Below are 23645 nucleotides of genomic sequence, written 5' to 3'. Positions count from 1 at the left end.
ACTACTTTCTCACGATGGTGTGAATAAAAAAACATTTTAATTTCCAATTAAAATATTTTTTTTCTATTGAAAACAAAAATAGCTCAAAAAACAAAAACATAATTTAATTCGATAACTAACAATATTTTGAACGAATTTGATCCAAATAAAGCTCGATTTCATCTCATTCTTTGTTTTGTACAAAATTGCATCTTCGCAAATAAAATCAGTTGTGATTAGTGTGATTGAACTGATTTACTAAAATATTGATCGACAACTTTTACGTTTCAAAACAATGAATTCGAACTTCACAAAAAAGCAATGCATATCTGTTTCTAAGATAATGACAAAAAGTGAACCTTTCCGACAATTCTTTTAGTGATACCGACGAGTTCTATGAATCTCGCTTTTAGCAACCCAGACTATTTAACAAAGCAAATTACTGTATATTAAATAAGCCATATATTTTTTTTTAAAGTTTTTTTTAAACACGCTTATTCTTATCATAGCGCTCAAAACGATATCAAGCTTTAATATAATGTTTTAGTATATTCTAATTAAATTATAAATATACGAATATTCGATTTCATTAAGATTCATAGTATTCCATTAAACGACATACATTTTTATGGCCAAATTCAGGGGGAGGGGCAAATTTATTTGGCGCCAGTCGACCACACGCTGGAGTACGCCGAGCATAGTGTGGTAGAGCGGTAGACCCTCATGATGTTAAAACCCAAACACATGAGGGAGTTATCTCTCGAGTGATCAACCGAAGTAGCAGCGCGATGCACTACCAATGACGAACAGATTATAGCAGAGTAACGCAAGCAGGGCAAGAGGCAGCATATACAGCCATCCAAAGAGGGTGGTGGTGCTGATACTAGGATGTTCCGAAAATGCAGGCAATTGCAAACCAATGCAGGTCGCAATCGAGAGCACTAAAGTCCAACCCCACACTCGGGAGAAATACTATTGAAACTCCATTAATAAATATATAGCACTACGGGGGGCGGATCCCGCTCATCCAGCCGTCAAAAGCTGGGTGGCCACCCGGAAAGGTTGGACTCGTAGGGCCTAAGTACTGGTAACGGCAGTGGTGCCCGCAATGGATGCCAAGGTAGTATACTCTTATATTCTTATTCTAATTTATTTTATTCGGGATTTATGGAAATTCTTTTACCTAATTTTTAATATATAAAATGTCTTTGCAAAAACTAGCATTATGAGAAATTCACATTATTGTATATCCTGAATCGTCGCGTTGTAATCGTCATAAAATGACAGTTGTATTGTACAGAGTGATTCAATTCGAGTTTCATATGTTGGCAGCACTGTAAATCAGACAGCTGTCAATAATCACGCGTGTTCAACGTGTTAAAAGTGTTAGTTTGCAACAACACATTTACGAAATAGATCGCTTATCCACTGACCAACGCGTTAAAATTGTTCTACAGAAATTACAATTCTGTACGAACTGTGTATAAAAATTAATGGGAAAATAATGGTAAATTTCATTGTCCTGCACAATTCGTAACGTAGTGAAACAAATTTAAGAAAGTGGAAACGTTTAAGATATGATAAGGTTTGTTCATCATGTTGGCGCCCGTTCAGCCAAGAATATTGCCACTGTACGTGAAAGTGTAGCCGAAGACCTGGAATTGTCTTATGGCTCCCTCTGGCGCATTTTGCATCTGGACTTGCACCTACGCCTGTATAAAATTCAGATAACACAAGAACTGAATATATTCAGATAACTCAAAAACTGTGTTAGAGCAGCAGAAAGTTGATACTGATTTTTCAAAGAAAATATTCTCTGATGAGACACATTTCCATCTCTCTTGATATGTTAATACAATTGCAAAATGTCCACATATGGGGCGAGGAAAATCCTCATGTGATTCATGAGAAACCATTACATGTCCAAAAAGTAACTGTTTGGTGCGCATTGTAGTCAAGCGGCGTCATTGGTTCTTACTTTTTTGAAAACGATGAAGCTCGGACTGTAACGGTCTTGGGTGAGCGCTATAGACGCAAGATATTAATTATTTTGGCACGAAATTGAAGATATTGTTGTGGAAGACATGTAGTTACTATCCGGCGCAAACCAATCGTTTCGCCGAAACAGAAAAAAGCTAGCGGATTTTAGTTGACTTTTTTCTGTTTTCCCTAACATGTAGCAAAACATGTTTTACGCAAATATTAAAATGCAGAGCACCTTCTGCACTTGAACAGTATTATGAAATAGTGACGGGATCAGCCATGATTAATCAAATAGAAACCGGACGACAAAATTGTGATCTATTCTCATTTCCCCGATAACATACAAATTGGAATGCCCAAACGGGAAATCACTTCCCACTCATCACTTAATTTTAGATTTGACAATAAACGAAAATTCAGCCTTGAGCTCGCTACCAGTGGAGGTCACGCAAAGTCGATACAAGCTTCAAACTTCAGGCCGAAACAATCGAAGTTCGGAGAAAACCAGCTTTCTACTTTGATCGTCAAATATGGTCCAGCTTGGCCGACACGTCAAGAATTAACTCGAGGTTTAGAAAATAAATAACAATTTAGTACACAAATTTGTACTGCTGAAATGTAAACTTTCAACTATTAGACAGTCTTTATAGCTAAATGTTGATGTTACTATATATAATATAGATGATATCATAAACATTTTAACTATAAACATAGATTTTATATAATCAATTTGTAATGCTGTCGGCTTGATGGTATTTCCATCTATATGCATTTTTTGAGAGCTACTTTGTTTTATCAAAACATTTGTAAATTATGCTATCTGAGAACATAATTATGTTTCATAAAACACATATTTTCTAATAGGTATTTAATATTTGATAATTTATTGGAACGCGTATTAATTTTTTAGACTCGCGTTAGAAATTCGCGCTAAATATATATCTGTCAACAATACTATCTAATTTGAAATACCAAATTGGGAATTGTATTTTTTTCACCCCTTTCATTATCTAGATTTTTTATTTAATAGTATTATTATTATCGCGATTTATTACATCTCGGAATAAGGAAGCATATGTATGTGACATGTGTACATATACGAGAAACGCTAGAAGTCTAGAACATAGTGTGCATGAAAATACGTGTGTATGTACATTGTACATGTATAGAAAATTTATTGATTACTTTTCTACACACATTTGTAAATGTAAGGGTTCTTTAGTTTTCATGTTAGTACAACTACGAAGCATTTTTAAAGAGTAATAGCAACTGAACTTCACTTATGAAAATATAATTTAAATCAATATATTATATGATAATAATGATTATTTAATTACCAGTAAGTGAATTTATAACGAATAAAAAAAATGGCATTTATAAACTCGAGCATGGTATATAAACTTCCGTAAATATATATTAATTGCGAGAAAATAACACTAAATTTAGTTAATTATTCTTTGATTATTGTTAATTATCTAAAAATTGAACAAAAATAAGTCATCCCTGGTGGGGATCGAACCCACGACCTTTGGATTAGAAGTCCAACGCGCTATCCTCTGCGCCACAGGGACAGTTGGCACTCGACCCGATATATTCCATGTTAGGTATAGAGCATTTTATCGACGTTTTCAAGCCTTAAATTTCAAGGTTAGGTTTACTTTTTGGTATTGCAAATTTAAAATTTTTTGTTGTTGCAAAAATTAGTTTTTATAGAATTATTTTTGAGGTTATTATACCATATTGTAGCGTCTGCCATTGAAAAGAACGTAACATCGATTTTATTCGATTATTTTAATTTTCAAGGATTCTCTTACCTCTTTATCTTACGGAATGTGATGTTATGTATTAGTAGAAATTTTGACATAAAATATCGGTGAACGCATCAGGTTTCATGTTCAGATCGTAATATGACGTCTTCATGAAACACATTTGAGTGAAAATTTACAGTTGTTTATAAAAATATTAAGTTGGATGTAAAAATTCTTATTCTATGTAAGGATCTATTTTTTAAGCAAATAATTAAAAAATCGTTAATAGTAGAATATTATCTTAATATTAATTAGTGGGCAATTCAATACATAATAAATATTTAGTTACGCTTGAGTATGTAGTATGTACTCAAGTGTATTAGTGTAAATATATTATTCAGTTAGAATTTAAACAGCTGCAAAGAAAAAATAGTAAAAAGAAAAAATATACCTATATCAAATCAGACTCAAATCGACACAGTCAAGAGGTAATGCACTGTATCAAAATTAATCACAGATTTTTTGAAGATTTCAATAAACATTGTTATAAATAGGTATAAATAATAAAATAAAGAATATAACACAGTAAATAAAATAACAGATCATATTCATTATTTATTTCAGTTATAAAAATGTAAAACATTCGACTATTTACAGTAAATATAAATTATATTTTTAAATTGCATATAAATTTGTAAGCAATTTTTTATATGTAAAATAATAATGCCAAAAATATGATATAGGTTTCTTTTTAAATACTAATTTATCAACATTGGTACATTTTGGAATCATTTAAAGAATATCAAGGACGCAAATATACATATAATATTAACTACTTATCCAAATTTACAAATCTTAAATGAGTCACAATGCAAACTAGAAATAAAATTATGAACACAGTTTTAAACAATATAATTTATTTTGTTACTTTAAAAATTAAAATATTATATCCAAATCATTCAAGAATATTATCTAAAATTACCGACATATTGCCAGAAAAAAACATTAGAAATGCAAAAAAGGTCACTGACCCTAAATATAAAAATGAGAATCATAAACGCGTTATATCATCTAACAAATAAAACAGTAAACAATTAAAAACCAATGTCGAAACTCGCAGTATAGCTCCTATTCAATAATACTGATCTTGGCGAATTCGGTCCAGTGATCCTCATCCACTTCGACATCTGCATTGGAGGAGTGTTGCCAGTTATCGATTGATCTTTAAGGTTAGTCTTTATTGGCGTCATCAGCTGAATGGGATTTATTGCACTTCCTATGCACTTTGGAGAGTTTAATTTTTCATCGATGCTGACTGAATAAACATTTTTGATGTATTTATGGGTTGGCGTGCCGAAGTTGGAAATATGACCAATATTGAACGAGCATGTGATTGGCGAATCTAGCTCGTTTGACTGTTCATCAGAAGGCCAGCTGCAATTGTTAGTAAAATAATGTTAGTGCTTGATACAATCGCTACTTTGATTTTTTAGCACATATTGTAGGAGTGATATATCGCTTCAGTCTTGTTACAACTATTTTATAATTTAGAGAATAAATATTATGTATATTTTTAATTCGTAATAAGTTTTATATGTATATTTTATATGTACATAAGTGAATTTCTTTAGATTGATGTTTTCAATCTTGAACATTCAGGAAACTTTTTTTTTTTTTTTAAATATAATTTTAGTATCATCATTATTATTTTGCTATCAATTATACATTTACAAACAATGTATAAATTGTTTTTTATGCATTTAACAGTTTTTACGAGGAGTGCGTGAATTTACACCTAAACCCAGATATAAAATAGTTATCACTAAGGTTATGATTGTTCGAGACTAGTTTTATAAGTAATCTTTCCTAATATTGTATGAAGTATAAGCATATCAATGACCCTAAACGATAGTTTTACTAATGACGCATATTTGCGTCATCGGCTCTTAACGATATTGTATTTACAAATGATTCGTAATTAAGTTATCTTTAACATGTTAACATATGTACCAATTATTAAGGAACAAATTTGGCATATCAAAGTTCTTTGTTCAAGCTGTGACTTGAAGTAGGTTGACCATAATTCCCTAAGACAAAAACGAAACAGAATAGGACTAGTCTCATCAAAATTTTAATTTTCTCCCACATAACGATTTATATATTATATTAAAAAACATAACTATCAGGAAATAAAATTATCAGAATGACCCATTCCGTTTTGAATGTAATTTAGGTTTTTGAGTAAAAAATTTCATTTTTCTTAGATTTTGCCTGCTCAAAGTAATTTTAAAAAGAAAATAAAAAAATTCTTACTGCAAATAAATCTAATTATGTTATTATGTGAAAATAATTATTGAGAAAAATCTAAAAATTTCTCGCTGTGAACAATTTAATGATGGTTTTAAATATGTATAATAGTTTTTTTTTATAGGTATATATTATATAAATTCATTAGTCTAGTGAATTTATATGTTGCTTCCCCGTAGGCCCTGTCCTGTTTTTATTTCAGTGTATTATGGTCAGCCCACCTATTTCACACAGAAGGTATTTTTCTCAAAACTAAATTTTGTTTTTAAAGAAAACGATGCAGATTTAAAGGTATTACAGCGAAAATTTTCTCAAAAACTTTTTCAATAAAAGGAAATTTTCAATGAAACGGCCTTTTTGACTGTTGATGAGAAATTATAAGATTTTTTAAGACTACTATTACATTAAAAGAAAATTATTTAGAAAATTTTGTCATGAAGGAAATTTTTCCGCTATATGAGTTTATATGATTTTCTCAAAACTTATTACACTTATGATCAACGTTCCCTCTAATTTTTCTATTGTGTGTGCGGATCTTCGATGCATCTGTGCAGTGGCGGTGCGATAAATTTACACCCCCCCCCCCCCCCCATAAATACATACAATTTTTCATTAAAATGTATATTTATTAGTCACAGTGATTTTATATAATAACAACACTAACAAAGATAATTTTTGAAATAAATAAAAAAGAAAAAAAAATATTCGTTGATATAATATAATAAATACTAAACTTTTAGAATTTTCTTTTTATTTTTTATTGAATCTATATATTTGTATGTTGTGTTTTTTTTTTTCAAAATAAACATTTATAAAAATGTAGTTTTTTCACTTTTATTCAAAATTATTCTTATTAAATTTTCAACTACGTAAAAAAATCTTTCTCCGAATTTTGTCGATTTCTATTGTACCTACTTTTTTAAACGGAATAAATATACTAATGGACCGACCCTAGGAGATTCAATGCTCCAAAGCAAAAACACTAGAAAGTAGGTAATTAATTTTATGAAAATTGCATAATATTCTTACCCAATCGCTTGGCACTATATCACATTGGGGTTCAGCCAGTCAACCAATTTGTTGCACAATTTAGAACACAATATATATTTTATGAATTAGCGTATTGAAAAGATTATATTATTATTACAAGTGTTTATTATTAATATTATTATTAGTGTATTGAAAATATTATATTATTATACAATGAACATATAAATTATTTATTATTTTTTTTCAATAATTATTTTTTCTCTCTTCTGTCCGTTCTATCGACCCAATATTTATAAACCACATTTAAATCAACATTTTCCCCGGATGAAATGTATGACTTTATTCGTAGTAAACATTCTAAATGTTCTACTTCCATTCTATTTCTTGATCTTGATTTAATTGCATTTATTAAACTAAATCCTCGTTCACATTCAGCGCTTGATGCCTGAAAGGTTCCACAAATATCTAGTAAAACTGATATACAATCAAATTGATCTGAATCACTATGTGCAAAGGTTAATAAATCGGCAAATGTTTGAATCGAACCAGTCTTCACTTTCTCGGCAACTATAAATTTAAGATTACAATATTGTTTATGCATATTTTCGATTGTATCTTTGTCAGTAATTTGTAATAATTGAGTATATTTAAATATAAGTCTGTCTAATTGATCCTTTCCGTATTCAAACTCTTTAGCTCTTCCTATTGCGGCCTGATCGAAAGCACGCTACTCCAATAATTCTTCTTCTGGAAATCGCATTTCTAGATGATCACAGAGCAATTGGATGAATCTCAAAATCGCGGTTAAATTTATATCGCTGCTATTTAATGATAATATATTTTTCACATCTTTGCTCCAATGAACTACTTCACTTAAATATTGAGCCCTTAGTTGATTAATTTTAGCTTTTGCAAATTGAGTGGCCTCTATACTTGTTATATTGCTCCTTTGAAAATATTTGTACATTGATGATAGTTCACCCAAAACATCGTTCAAAATCATTATCGAGACGTGAATTTGAGGATCTTTCAGCATTTTCAAGCAATATTTGTTGATTGGGTCATTATACTTGTCCACTTGTTCTGTGCAATAATCTATTAAGACATTATAATTACGCACAAAAGCGCTAACTGCGAAATGCCTCGATAGCCACCTAACTTCATTAATTGGTCGAAATGAAACAACATCACTTTCCATAAATTTAGATAATTCTTCAAATTGGCCTTTTCTAACAGATGACCTGCTGAACATTGTATAGGTTGTTTTTAATAAAGTTTCAATATCCTGCATTATTGAAACTTGTTTCCAGGCATCATCGATTCCTAAATCCTCTCTGTGAGCTACGCAATGTTGTTCTGTTAAATGGTTTATTTTCCGCTTCAACATAGCTGCTACTCCATTCTTTTTTCCAAGCATTACTGCAGCTCCGTCTGATGTAAACATAACCATATTTTGTATATTTATTTCATTGCAACTATAAAATTTCTCTAGGGCTGAAAAAATGCTATTGCTATCACAAGAACACAATTTTATTATTCCCGCAAAAATAGTCTTGTAATTCATCCCATATCGATATTTGACGTACAAAATTAGTATTTTTTGTACAGATATATCCGTACTTTCATCAACAATTAATGTATGAAACCGAGACTTTCGAAATTCGTCAAAATATTCCTTTTTAATGACTGCATTAATGCATTCGACAAATTCAAACCCATAATTTTTACTTCGCCAGCTTTCGGGAATATCTGTGTATTTAGATACATGATTATGAATGTCTTGTACAGAGCACATAGAAGCGTTTATTTTTATTGCCAAAAGAACATTATCGATTAAAACTTTGACTAGATCGCAACTAGATTTTTTGCGCTTAGTGATCTCAATCCTATTCTTCCGTTCTTCAGGTGTTTCAGTCATTATTTTCAAAAGTCCACCTGTTTTCAAATTGTTCAATTTTGTAATAGCATCCCGGTGTGCTTTATGACTTAGATGTCTTTTTAAAAGAAACAGCCTCCATTCAGTCCACTTCTTTCCAGACGTGAATTCTACTGGCATATTGGCTTCGGAACATATGATGCATTTGACACAATCATACGTCTCGGAATAAACAAATATTTCACCAATTCTTACTTTTTGTAAATGCATTGAAGATGGCATTTTTGTTTCGACGATTTCAGAGAGCCATTCCAGTTTAAATTTATCGCAGGATTTCTTCTTAATGGTCGTATTAGAAATATCACATCCACTCCTTTTCGACATTTTAAGGGGATAAGTTTTATATAATTAATAGGTAAAATTGTACTGTAACTCTGTAAGTAATTTTTCACTTGAATTGTTTGTTACGTAAACTGAACACACCTGTTGTTGTTTATTACAAAAGTTGATTATTAGTTTTGTATTATTTATAATTTAAGTAAAAAAATCACTACTTTTTAGCACGGACACTTTTACCGTTTAATTAAAAAAATATTAAAAGAATTGCGTTGTTTTCACAATAAGGACTGCTATGAGACTGAACTCATTACCGAGTGTAATGTTTCTTGCAAGTTGAAGCATGTCAAAGACTATGAAATGTAAAGGACCTAAACACTAAAATACGATCTTCTTTTCCTATACTTTGGCATGCGATAGAACGGGATGGAATAGTGATCCCGCTCGACTTAAAATTTTGCTTGACCCTCGCAATCCTTCTGAGAAATGATTCGACTCATTTCTCCGAAAGCGTGCGAAAGAATTGTGCCTGTATTGTTTCATGCATTCGAACAAAACTAAAATCTGGCAAAGGAAACTTTCTTTTATAATATTGACTGTGCGGAGGGTAAAACATGTGTGCGGAGACATTTCAGTAGGTGTGCGCGCGCACACGCGCACACCTTACAGGGAACATTGCTTATGATATTGTCGTTTTCAAAGCGGTTCTAACTCTGTTTAAATCTCTTAAATAGAATATTTTGCATCTATTTACAGCCGAAAGTTTATTGATACTAATGATGAGAATCGAGAATATTCTTAAAGAATCGCATTTTTCAGTTACAAAACATCTTTACTCACAGCACTTGATAGCATACTATTTTATGATTCCATAATCTCTAAGACTAGAAAAAGCCACAGAATTTTGTCAATCAACTAATAATATTCAACATATGATTTAATTCAATCAAACGTAGAATTTCACAGAGTTAATATAAGAAAATTGGCATTTGTTTTGAGAGATTTTTATTCCATGTTACTTCTTGTAAAGCTACAGTGATAAAGTTACGAATTCAGTTAGGGTTTATTCATTGTTTATTTGAAAGCTTTTTAAAATGCCAAGATGTACAGGAGGAACTTAAGAAAAATGATACCGAATAAAGATGTATTTTGGTTATTGGTTTAGAACTTGTAAGAATTATAATATTACAGTGAAATCTCAGGATAGCGAAGCATTATAATATTACAGTGAAATCTCAGGATAGCAAAGCTCACGGGACCGAAGAAAAGATTTCGTTATACTGCAAATTCATTATATTGAATGAATGGAAGATGATTTATTATTAATTACCATATTACTACAGCATCAAAATAACCTCTTACAAGATTGACAAGATCGTTTTTTGTTCGTTTTTATTGATGCTGTAATGATCACAATAAAATTTGATAAAAAAAAGTTTAAGGGTCGGCGAAACACCTTGAATGTCGTTTGTGAACACATCCGGCACACGTCAAGCCAAGGACGAACTGAATTCGGAGAAATATAGTTTTAAATTGTAATGTCATTCTTAAATTCGGATCAAAATATTTCGTTATACTGAGACCAGTCTTCGTTACAATGAAAACATTTTGTATGAGAGTTTTTCGCTATACTGGGTATTTCGTTATTTCGGTATTCGTTATAAAGAGATTTCACTGTATTTCTGAAAGCTCAAAAATAAAAAAAGCAATGTTTTAAAAATATATTTTTCAAAACAATTGCCTAATAATAGCTCACATAATTCAAAAGAGAAACAATATATTATGGCTATTGTTTCTTCATGAGAATTTCTCGAGAAAAATGCAAATTGATGATTTTTCTCATTTTCTTATAAAATCTTTGTTAGGTTTAATATTAAAATTCATATTAAATTAATAAATGGAAAAAACGTATTTAAAGACATAAAATCCAAAAATAACTGATAATTAAATATTACTATGTAAACATCTAATTTAATCCTATATATTGAGATTTAAAAAGATAATTAATATTAATAACTTAATTGTTATTAAAGTACAAAAATCATATTTTCTAAGTAACCGTGAACTTCCTAATGCCTGCACTACACTCTCTGGAAGTTGTCAGAGCCGAAGTTACAACTGACTACGACTTCGAGTAAGCGACCACACTGCCGTAAATTTCATATGCCGTCCGGACGGCGTCCATGAATGACGTCCGGACGGCGGCTTCTGTCACGTACAGCTGGCATATTTCCGCGCGATCGAAAAATGTGCCAAATAATCGCAATTTTTAAATTGTCATATTATTAAAATTATACAGCTGATAATTATAAAAGTTTGTGTTGGCACTCACCAATACAATATCAGTGAAAACTTTTCAGTCGTAAATATTCAATTTACGCAAAATCTTTGTCGGCTTTTGCAAAATGCCATAAGGCATAAAAATTATACTTCAGAATACGAACACCACATCTGTGACTATCCTAGAATTTGTCGCCATCGATTCTAAATAAGAATTCGTTATGGTGTGACATTTATATAAACCGATCTCGGAAAATACATAAGGATATTCGAAACGATTATTTTTAATAAAATCGAGTACCAATAATTATTTTTTAATTATTTAATTTTATATGAAAAAAAATATAATAACGATATCTGTTAGAAGAATATACTATTAAAAATATAATTAATCCCTTTTGGTGCCCTAAAATATTCAAAGATGTCAGTAAGAGTCTGTTGAAGTCCCCGATAAGCATGTGATATTATAACTTGACCACGTGACCATGATGCAGCGCTCGACATGCGTGTTGACCATAAGACACCTACGCGCATACTGAAATTGAACTGAGTTACTCGTTATATCTCAGTTTACGAAAAACCATATCATTATCTCTGTCACTGTTGTCACTTAACATGTGAGAGAGCGAAAGAGTTCACCACTAGCGCTCGAAAGAGCAGCTCCAACTTCGGTCCCTTTGACTCCGGTCTTTTTGCCGACAATGTTCGGAAGCACTCGAAGCTGGCCAAGTCAACTGAATTACTCCCACTTTACCTCCCGTTCTCGGTAACCTCGGACAACTTCCGAGAGATTTTAAAGCGAGCAGAACCGAACTCGACCGAAGTAACCCACTATATTATCCGTCCTTGGCCAACCTTGGCCAACTTCCAGAGAGTGTAGTGTAAACATAAAAATACTACAAAAGTAAAATTATTTTTTTATAATCTTCACAATTTTTAATTTTAATAGCTAATAATAATATTGTCTGGCAATACTTTATATTTAAATGCGCATTCAAAATTATATTTTATTATTTAAAAATATCCATAAATACAACTTTGAAATGTGATATTATAATCCTTATAATGGATGAATAATTTACATAAAATATAAATATATTTTCGTTATAAATATTAAATATAGGAATTATCCTTATTGAACTATATATAATATTTGCCCAAACGATAAAAAACTAGAACAAGAGAAGTTTACAGAATAAGGAATAAAAAAAACGATGTTAAAAAAATTAAGGCGACGATAAAAATAATTAATCAGCCGGCGATGAAATTTTTTTTTATATACTTTCAAAAATATTTTTTGTCCTGAAATTTCCTGTCCGGAATAATTACTGAATCAAAAATACACATATTTGTAAAATAACTCCATTTTTAGATGCCACTTAATTACCAGTTCTTGCATTCTGTATTTGACTTTTTAAACAAGTCAGATAATGTTCTGTTCTCAGCTGGGTATTCACAGTTGGTGGACAGATTTGGTTTAACCATTACAATATATATGTAAATTAATGTATATTTAATTAATCCTTTTATAATTATTTACCTTTATTTTCTCTGTATATTATTATATTAAAGTAATTGATTTTCATTTGCATTTAAATAGGCGCATTTGCCTGCACGTATATTTATAAAAATAAATAAATATAAAAATGTATCTCTGTGACAAGCATAGAAAACACAATTATGTAGAAAAAAATGTAATTCACAAAGATTTTTCTAATTTTAAGCATATTCAAAAATTTGCAAATAGCTCTCGTAATTTTTTAAATGTTAGTTGCATTGATCTTTTAATATAATACCTGTCTCTTTCTTCTTTACTATGCAATGCTATCATATGCCTCCAACGGTATGCAAACGGGTATTTGGTTACGTCAATCTCGCAGTCACATAGAGCATCAAACACCGACTTATCAGTTTTGGTTGGTTTAGTACTAAAAAAAGCGTTATAAATGTATATTTTAAAATATGCAAATAAAAATAAAATTAAAATATTACCCATTAATGAAAATGTCAACTGCTTGCATTTCGTTACTCTCCGTGTTATCTATATCTTCATAATCTGAAAAATCTTCATCCGTCGATAAGTTAGATCTAGGAGTGCCGAATACTTCTCCGTCCGAGTCATACACTAAATCATTATCTATATTTTTGAAATCATCTTCCTCGTTCGTATTCAAAGTCTTAAAGTTGGACGACAGTTTACATGCTATATTGTCTTTTTTATATATACGATTGTTTTCCGGACTAGATGAATAGTTGGCATTCCTCTCGTTATTTTCACACATGTTATCTTGTTCAAATTGTAATCTTTTTGCCACTATGTCCATTCCATACTTAGGACTAGACGATAATATATCACAACCTTCCCTCGATTTGAGCTGATTCCGTTTCACTGACACCATTTTACGATGGTTTTTGAGATTTTCAGTCTGCCAAGGACAGTTGCATTTGGACATTTTGGACCATATATTCATGCATTCTTCTTCGGTATTCATTATATTGACTTCATTACTATCTTTCTCCGATAGCCAATGCAGCATATTTTTGGCTAAGCATTTAATCTGAGCGCTTATATCAGCGGCTTTCTTTTGATCCTTTTTAGGACGAGGACGGTAAGGATTTAAATCTTCGTCTTCCGACGACGATTCTGACGTGGAATTATATCGCACTTTAGAATCGAGTATTTTCTTCAACAACGTTTTTAAATAATCGAGATCTTCATTGTATCTATTATCTAATAGCAGTTTTTGCGAAGCTAACTGTGCGACTCTAGAATGTATCAAATGAAAGTCGACAGTATGAAATCGAACATCGTCCATATAACTCGCGATAGTCTGTTGTAAACGTTTGATTTCCGTTCTTATATGTTCACAGTTAAAATCCGGTTCTGTGAAATACGAATTGAGCCTTTTAGCGAAAACTTGGCACGATTTTTCAATACACATGTACGGATTAAGACCGGGATTAATGATAGAATTCATTATGATTTCTCCGCCTTCAATATCAAATTTATTATAAGTAGAATCTTTTTTTTTAATATTGACACCTTGAGCGAGTTTACTTCTAGAATCGTTGAGATTCTTTTGTAAGTTTAGTGATTTGAACGCTACACAAAGTTCACTTATTGGACTCAATCCTTGATCAGTGTTCTTTTGATTCTTCTCAATGAAACTCTTGCAGAAACTTTCAACGGGCGTCTGTGGTGACATGTGTAAATTTTCAGAAATGGAGTCGGAAGATGAGCTCCATTGTGCTGCGAATTTATTTTTTAAATAGTCGTTCAAAAGGCCAAGACCCTCGATCGAAGTGAGATCTGTGAACGTGTCTAAAAAAGGCCAATACTCTTTCCATCCTATTTTAAACTGTTGTGCCAGATCCCTATAAAAATAATCATAATTATCACATGAAAAAATATCATATCGATTTATAGACTTGAAGCAGACCTTCCAACTTTCTCTAATCCTTTTTCAATATCTTGAAGCCTAAATCTAGCTGCGGCTAATGGAGTTTTACCAGTATTCAACGTTCGAGGTGGCGTTTTCCACTTTTTCCTAAACGTCTGAGCTTCACTTTTATTCATAGGTCCAGCGAAAGCACGTATTTCCAACCGAGGACTTATAGGATCATTATTTAAAGCCTATTAAAAATTACACATATTCAGAAAAGATTTTATTATGCAAGTTTCACCCTATATAATATATAATACTTACAGGAGGACTGCTCGGTGAAAATAGATCACCAATTATCGGTTGTTTTGAATCGTCTTCGCTGTGTAGCACCGGAACGTAAAATCTGTCCTGCAGCATTGTACTAATTTCCTTAACTAGTCCTTCGCTACCCTTACTTCTCTGACAAATAATCTATTTAAATAAAATATAATCATTATTATACATACACATTAATAATAAGTGTAATTTAAACATGCATTACGTCTTTAGGTTGCTCTCCAAATTTATTAGTTTGAGTTTTACTACATTGCGGATAAGACACTAGAAGATCAACAATGTCTTTAACACCAAATTTGACGGCGAAATGAAGCGGCGTCTCATTGATTGCTTTGTCAGGAGTGTTAAGATACAAGTCTAAGAGAATAACGGCTCTTTCCTTAAAATAATAATAAAAAATATTTAATTTATACAGTAATCGTTGAATTGAAAATAATATTATTCGTTACCTTGCTACTTTCAATGTTATCATCTCCGTATAAAAGTTGAACGAAGTTCGGATCGCTAATCGTAGACAAGACAAAATCACACATTTCTACATTTTGCGCTTTAACTGCTACATGCAAAGCGTTATATCGTGATCCCTCCTGTGAATGAATTTTAGTAATAAGCTCACATATAATATTTACAATGCAGTTACAAACATATTTTGTATAATAGAGTGAGGTAAAAGTACATAGCGTGAATAGCAGAATGATGTCAGATGAAATAATTTAATTTTAAACAGAACATCAGACTGAAATCATTTTTATTAATTATTATTATAGCTGACAATCAATAGCTAGATTTTATTTTATTTATTTATAACAATATTCAGCAGAGATTACTAAAATCTAGGAAAACATAATCTGTGATGATCAATGAGAATTATAATTATATATTAAGAAGTAATTCTGATCTTCCAGAAATGATATAAATTGAAAAAATACCAGGAAAATATGGAATCCGAATCGAGGCCTTTCAGGTAATGGCCACTGACTTATACCAAGTCTATTGTGTTGATATATCTAAACAGAAATCGTTCGGTTCTATTTGAGGGGTTAAAAGTGAAAAATCAAGGTATTTTTCAAATATTGTGTTATACAGCAATATTTTTTCTACGGTTGTAATGTATGTATACAAATATTGTTTATAGTTGTCTATATGCAGGGCCAGTTATAGCCTGGAGCAAAGTAGACCTCGGCATAGAACGCCATGGCAAAAGGCGCGTCATGGGGCGCCTACTTTTTAATCAATATATTTTTTAAATAATGCATTTGCTTTATACCTATTGAGAATTTGTTAAGACAAATTGAGAAAAAAGAGATGGTAGATGATTGCAATGCACCGTCTACTCCAGTGCCAGATTTAAGCAACAATGTTATTTTTCTATTATAGCCCCTGTATGTGGCAAATAGGAAATCTTTTTCCCCCCCTTAATTCTTCTATTGAAATTTTGTTAATTTGCTGGATTTTTCACCCAGATTTCGTGGACCTTGTGCCATTTATCATTAGGGTCCCAAATACACGGCTCTGCCTGAATCAATTCTAAAAAGGAAAGCGTTTGCTCCTGTGACCATGTTGCAGCACTTTTATCAATTATTTTAATTACGTTTCACATATATCATTTATTGATGAAGCAAATTCAGTGGTTCTCTACATTTTATCTTAAGCATTTTTATTTACATCTCACTTTTATCAAATTATGATTATTTTATTTACTTATATATTAGAGTAAATATTGCTTTTTTGATATAGTAATTTAGTAGTTGTCAATGTTTTATTGTAAGTTTTTTATGTTGATAATGTATAGACAAATAAAAACATTTATACGTGAATTTATTTTGTGGCTAAAATTATTTTGTCACGTGTGAAACATAAATTTAAATGTGAAACACATATTGCACATTTTGTGATGCTTTCTAGTCATTGCAGTAATATAATAATAATTTCAATAATAAATAAAATAAGAGACCGCCTGTACTGCCTGCCCCTTGGGCCGGCCCTGTCCATCGATTGTAAAGAGGTTTGAGTGATAAAATGTCAAATCTAAAGTATTGGCTAAATGTTTAAATTGTAAAGTCATATATTATGGAAACGTACTTTCGCCCCACTCCACTGATATGTGTGTATATGTTATTTAACATTTTACACAGTTATAAAATTAAGCAATAAAAGTAGTCATGCTATATTGATTTTAGACAGTACGTAATGAGTATACGATTCGTAATAACTAACATAATCGTTACAAAAAACAATGTTATTGTGCTATAATATACCTGAAGAATGGACGGAGTATCACCGCTACTGACAAGATATCTAGGATTTTCCCACGCAGTCTTCCGTACCAGTTCCATATTACCGGTTTCAATGTGTTTCCTAAATTGAACCATTTCTTGAGGCTTCGGTCCTTTGAACTGAGCCGACTTTTCGCCTACGGCTGGATTTGCTGAAATAATATTTAATTTGTAACGGACTTAATTTGCATCGATTATTGAAATATGTAGATGAAAAGCGTTTACTATTAGATTCTGAATCTACTGGCAAAAGTCCATTTCCGTTGTTTGAAGATTCGCGTTCCTGAATCGGTTCGGTTCCTTGCAGTGCAAAAGCGACTGCTTCTTGGTGATTTTTAAAAGCTTTAAAACGAGCTTTTTTAAATTTCTTGACTATCTGTAGAGCTTCCGTTTTTTCCTGATAAACGTGAAGAAATTCTGAAAGATTTAACTGAGAGGATTAAAGAGTCGGGTGTTAAATAATATTTATCGGTATACGCACCATCGTGTCCATTTTCAGAATCGTAAGGAATATAAACGCCATAAAACGTCTGCACCGGTTCGTTTTTGCTACTCTGAGCTTCAGACTTTGAACCGAGCGGGCTCAGTCGGAGCAAGCGCGACAACATACCCATCTTCGGCTGCGCCTGCTCGACGTTTGGATCTACGACGTCGCAGTTTGTCGACATAACGTCAGAAGGTAAATATTACGCTTATCAAAATACTGCAAACGACAAAATACACGCTCCGTCAAGTCAATTTAAAACGCAATCAAACCAATACAAAATAAAACAACCATTATAATCGGATATATTTATATTGCAGTAAAACTAAATACCATTCGTCGCTCCTGCAGCTTATAATAAATAATTAGGTTAGTTTTCGTTGCGTTCTGACATGATTTATTTTCGGTCCAAAAGACAAGACGTATATTTTCGTTTCGCTGCTTTCATACGTGTACTGTCAAACGAGCGGAGAAAGAGCCAACTTCACGTTACATTTTCGTACAGAAATTTTGCATAATACGACAAACGAATTTAAATCTTATGTCAATGTGCATAGAGTCGTTTTTATGGTGACTTATTTTAACAACGTAAATAAAAAGCTCCAACCGTTTTGAGGGCAATGGCCATGACCTCGCATATAACCGCCATTGTCTTTATCTACCTACATCACCACAAATAATATCTTTTATCTATAAATAGCCTACAAGTGACCTATGTAAGCAAAATTAATAATATATCAACTTATTTAAATAATTTCATTTAATTATAATATATTGTACAATATTTTGTTATTTCCGTTCAAACTAAACATCTCAATTTGTGAGTGTGATTTAATCTTTGAATATGGGGGTTTGGTTCAGTTCGTATGGGACAATGCATACCTGTTAAGATCTTTTTATCATGTGTTCATGTTTTTAGTTATGTTTGTATGGATTTTTTAATTTTTAATATATTTTATGCTGTTAGGTTAACCTTTCAGGTCACGATGATTTTAATTTTAATAAATAAATTAGTAGCATTGGTTTATTTTTTAAGCACCGACAATTAGCTGTAGTAGTATTTATAGAATGATTTGAGTGATCGGTGGACGAGGCACCGTCGGTCGTCAAACTTCCGTCGCGCTACTCCAAAGAATGTGCTGCCCTCCGTCGCTGTCACGTGTGGTACTAGAGTGCCGTCTAGTGAATAAAAAAACATACCTCTACCAGGGCCGTCGAAAGAAAAATCGGGCCCGGTGCTAATTTTTATTAGATTGGGCCGCTGCAGCAGTATTGTTATTAAAAAATTATAATAGTTTACATGTTTGTTATTGAAATATATACAAGTGAACGGTGGACGAAGCACCACCGGCCGTTGTCTTTCCGCCGAGGTCCACTAAAAGAATGTGCCGACCTTCGCTGCAGTGTAATTCAAATAAATTTTTACCATTTACATAATAAATATAGCAGTTTATAATTAAAACATCAAAAATTTCTCAAGCCGCAAATTCCTTTAAGCCCATACATCATATGGGTAATGTATATTAAATAAAGGATGACCATTTTTTCTGAAGTACAATTCGGGAAATCTGTCGGGAAAGGGGAAGAGGGTAATTTTATAAAAATAGTTTTAAAAATTATTATTAATTAAACAAATACTAATAAAATAAAAAAATATTTAATAATAACATATAAGTAATTTAATTGGTTTTATAAGTATTTTGTAAAAGAATGATTTTTTTTAAGGATTTCATTACAGTTTTCTATATGCTGCTTGAAGTCCTAACAAGTATTGCATTTCAAATTACACTTTGTTATAACCTTTGCCTTCAAAGTATCAATAATCTATTGCGATTTATCTGCTGTCCAAATATTATTAATATTTGAAAAGACTCTTTCTGTGACCGCGTTCGTGCCTGGCAAACAGAGTGCAAATTCCATATTTGAAATGTTTGTCGATACCCGAAGACGAAAACGACATCTAATGCAAAATAATGTTGGTTTACAATGTTGTCAATATAAAGATCTGAAAATAATTTCATCTGTATGTGAAAATATAACATAAACTAACTTTATTTTGATAATATACGAATCTCTAATTTTGCGACATTTTCCGGAACATATATTCATGCAGGACATAGAGTTAGAATCCGACACTGTCCCGCAGGATCCGGGACGAATGGTCACCCTAATTAAATATATAAAATGAAACTAAATATTAGTTATTCTTATGTTTTGGACAGGAAGGTGATAGGAAGGTTGAGAATGAATGACTATCATTTATGTATATATTCAATAGCATGTCATCATATGCAATTTTTTTGAGATGTGTATTGAGTAAAGATTATGTTAATTATTTTTTATTAGAATTAATTATTTTTTAATTTCCACATACATTTTTATTATGACAATGCACCGAAAATCAGTTGTTAAAGCTTAAAAATACTTCTGTCACTGACACGTGCATACAGATTTTTAAATGAGGTTGGTTCTGCAATGTAAATGTTAAAAATTACAAACAATCGTAAATAATAGCAATTTACTTATTGTATCTGTTTAATTTAAAATGCTGTGCTTGTATTTATAGAGGAAAACGATTTAATATTGATGTTTATATGAATATTTCCAGATAAAAATATGGAGCCCGTCGAAGTCGTTGTCACTAGTGACTCTAAAGGTTTACTGTGGAGCGCTTCAGTATGGGACGTTCACTCTGGAACGTCTTTGACTTGCTATAGAGGCGGAGGAGTTGCGGCACCTGGAACGTTGAGCATTTTGGGCCAGGATTACATCGCTTTCGTGGAGAGAACCAAACCAATGCTACACATTTGGCCGCTGAATTCACAAGAGCGTGTCCAAGGCCTTCGATTGGTGACTCCGGGAAGGGCGACAGCTTTGGCGTTCTCGCCCGATGGTTGCTATTGTGTAGCAGGAATTTCGGAGAAAATTTGTATATGGCAAATTTCCTCAGGAGTATTATTGGTAACTGCGAATAGACATTATCAATCTATCAACAATATAAAATTCTGCGATGACGGATCGCATTTTGTGTCCGCCGGCGACGATGGTTTAGTTTTAGTTTGGAATTTAATGAACTTGATCGCTCATTCCGGAATAGACATAACGTCCAGAGCTAATTTAGATCCTTTGTACATTTTCTCCGATCACTCTTTACCCGTTAAAGATATTCATGTCGGCAAAGGTGGAATCAGAACTCGTCTAGTGACAGTTTCTCTCGATAGAACGTGTAAAGTGTACGATCTATCTTGCGGTGAACTATTACTTAATATAGTTTTCGATAAGAGTCTATCAGCCGTTACTATGGATCTTATCGAGATGAATATTTTTGTAGGATCTGTCGAAGGCGATATTTATCAGTTTTGTATTACAAATCCTCCCAGAACTAGAGAATATCATATAAACGATAAAGATAAGGCTATGACTTTTATAGGACATAAAGAAGCAGTCACGTGCTTATCGTGTTCTACCGATGGAGATATATTAATTTCAGGATCGATTGACGAAACTTTAAACGTTTGGCATGTACCGAGTCGTCAAAAAACTCATAGTATTCCACACAAAGGAGCCATAACTAATGCTTTTTTCACTATCGTTCCTAAAAATATGTTCACTGCTACGTTTAGTCCTTCTTTGGTTTTGCATAGTTTTCAAAGGAACGATGAAGAAATTGACGATATTGAGGTTTTAACATCAGAATCGAACAACTTTTGGGAGCCGTTGGATAATAGTAGTAATGATTTTTTCAATTTTGCTCCTTCAGACAACGTATCCAATCTTACTGATGATAAAATAAACGAAATAAAATTATTAAAACAAGCCAATCATAGCCTTTATACTTTTGCTGTTGAAAATATTTTTAAAGAAATTAAAAGCAATCAGGGTTGAAATTTCATTTATGAATATAAATATGTATCTTTCTTACAATGTCAAAAATAAATAATTTCTAAAGCAGTTGTTTTTATTATTATTATTCCCTAAAATCTAAAACTATCAATGTCCAATGTTATTGAACTGCAAAAGAACCAAAGTACTGATTGTTGAAAATGACGACTCAAGAATGAATTGATAAAGATGTATTTACTTTGAAAATGGCCATACTACAAATTCGATGCGTTCATTATCGGTCGATAAGTACCCACGCCTTCGAAAAATAATGATTCTGGACCCTGTGACGAAAAAGGCATTATAACATAATTTTTGACTAAGTAATAAGTACAAATTAATAGTTATTTTTCAAAGAACATGTGCATTAAAATGGACATTACACTTTCTCCGAGTTTTCAACCTATAACTTTACTGCCCGTCTAGAACAAAATCTACGAAAAAATAATTAGGAATTTAGTTCCAGAACATGCTAATAATAATATATCTTGCCTGATGAGTATGGTGGAGGAACTGCAAAACACATTAGATACTATAATAATAGAAATCAAATATAAAAAGGAATTAAGCACTGGCATCAATTATTACAAATGTTCAATAATTATAAAAAAATAAATCAATTTCATAATTAATTAAATACAGACACTACATACAAAATTTTATAATTACGATAAATGTTAATTTATAACAGAAATCAAATATAAAAAGAAATTAAACCCAGCCAAATATTGAAAATGTTTAATAATCAACAAATATAAATTAGAAATTTTAAATTAAATTTTCGATTAATTTAAATGAATATTTTAAAAGTCCTAAAGAAATTTATCCATGTTTTCTTATTTCAATATATTAAATAATACTTAATTTATTTATAGTTATATTATAGCTTGGCTTAATTTATTTTTAAATTAACTTTTCATAATATTATAGCTTATTGAAATATATACATATATACTTCATGGTTCAATATTTTTTGTGATTTTTACCATTAGGTATGTTAAACTTGAAATTTATTTTTTGTACACTGTATTTTGGTTGATACTTCAAACATTTACTTCTAATAAAAAAGTAATAGCAAAAATATTTTCTTATACGGAAATTCTTATGTCCAGAAAATTCAACGATTGCAAATTACAGTGTACGGAATATAAGTTGTATGAAAACTTCATGTGTGGAGAATTCCGTACGCAAATTCGAGCATTGAATGTTCCTGTATGGAAAATTCTCAAATATTAAAACATGTGCTTTAAAAAAATTAAATTTCTGAAGTAACCATTTTTTATATTGTATCCTTTTGCAAAAATGCATCTTATAATACGTTTATACATGCACACGTGTATAAGTTTACTTGTATTAGTGAATTTATACCCGATTTTCAACAAAGTGTTTCTGCTGCGTCGATGAATGGTTATTATCATTATGTACTTATTATTATTTTATTAATACTTAAAATCTTAACTCAGTATTTATTATATTATTATATATATTTTAATTATTAGCACCAATATGTACTACTTACACATCACAGATAAGGAAAGATTAAAGAGATTTGCGGCTTAAATGTTTTGGACCTTATAATAATAAACTGCTATATTTATTTTGTAAATAATAAGTATTTATTCAACACACCGCTTGTAAAATTGAAATTAGACGGCGGCGAGGGTCAATGCATTATTTTGGTGGACCTCAATGGCAAGACAACGGTCGGTGGTACCTCGTCCACCGTTTACTCGCGTATATTTCAATAACAAACATGTAAACATTATAAACATTTAACAAAAA

The 23645-nt window shown here is 31.4% G+C and overlaps 2 protein-coding genes and 1 non-coding gene across 6 annotated transcripts; 1 reads left to right on the top strand and 2 right to left on the bottom strand.

Annotated features, from left to right (window-relative positions):
- Positions 1–3460: 3460 nt before the first annotated feature.
- Positions 3461–3533, bottom strand: TRNAR-UCU (transfer RNA arginine (anticodon UCU)). The gene has a single exon. It is a non-coding gene; the product is annotated as a tRNA-Arg (tRNA).
- Positions 3534–4312: 779 nt separating this feature from the next.
- Positions 4313–18461, bottom strand: Ankle2 (ankyrin repeat and LEM domain-containing protein 2). Of its 2 annotated transcripts, XM_088185389.1 has the most exons (11): positions 18315–18461; positions 17979–18200; positions 17723–17914; positions 17480–17649; positions 15671–15808; positions 15427–15600; positions 15207–15356; positions 14940–15133; positions 13492–14874; positions 13296–13427; positions 4313–5144 (listed from the first exon to the last, which is right to left on the bottom strand). In XM_088185389.1, the coding sequence occupies exons 2-11, from the start codon at positions 18163–18165 to the stop codon at positions 4805–4807; spliced, it is 3060 nt and encodes a 1019-aa protein (XP_088041515.1). In that variant the 5' UTR covers positions 18166–18200; positions 18315–18461; the 3' UTR covers positions 4313–4804. The 2 variants fall into 2 exon arrangements, with proteins under 2 accessions (XP_088041515.1, XP_088041517.1); XM_088185391.1 differs by lacking the exon at positions 15671–15808.
- On the top strand, positions 18044–21932 carry LOC148235013 (WD repeat-containing protein 18). Of its 3 annotated transcripts, none has more exons than XM_088185394.1 (2): positions 18044–18176; positions 20590–21932. In XM_088185394.1, the coding sequence occupies exon 2, from the start codon at positions 20598–20600 to the stop codon at positions 21864–21866; it is 1269 nt and encodes a 422-aa protein (XP_088041520.1). In that variant the 5' UTR covers positions 18044–18176; positions 20590–20597; the 3' UTR covers positions 21867–21932. The 3 variants fall into 3 exon arrangements, with proteins under 3 accessions (XP_088041520.1, XP_088041519.1, XP_088041518.1); XM_088185393.1 differs by lacking the exon at positions 18044–18176 and adding an exon at positions 20417–20444; XM_088185392.1 differs by lacking the exon at positions 18044–18176 and adding an exon at positions 20417–20484.
- Positions 21933–23645: the final 1713 nt, after the last annotated feature.

The sequence above is a fragment of the Plectrocnemia conspersa genome, unplaced genomic scaffold (genome assembly GCF_051122295.1).
Source record: "Plectrocnemia conspersa isolate PC_06_02 unplaced genomic scaffold, ASM5112229v1 ptg000005l, whole genome shotgun sequence".
In the NCBI taxonomy this organism is placed as follows: domain Eukaryota; kingdom Metazoa; phylum Arthropoda; class Insecta; order Trichoptera; family Polycentropodidae; genus Plectrocnemia; species Plectrocnemia conspersa.
The sequence above is the reverse complement of the archived record's forward strand: the minus strand, read 5'-3'. Positions and strand labels throughout refer to the sequence as shown.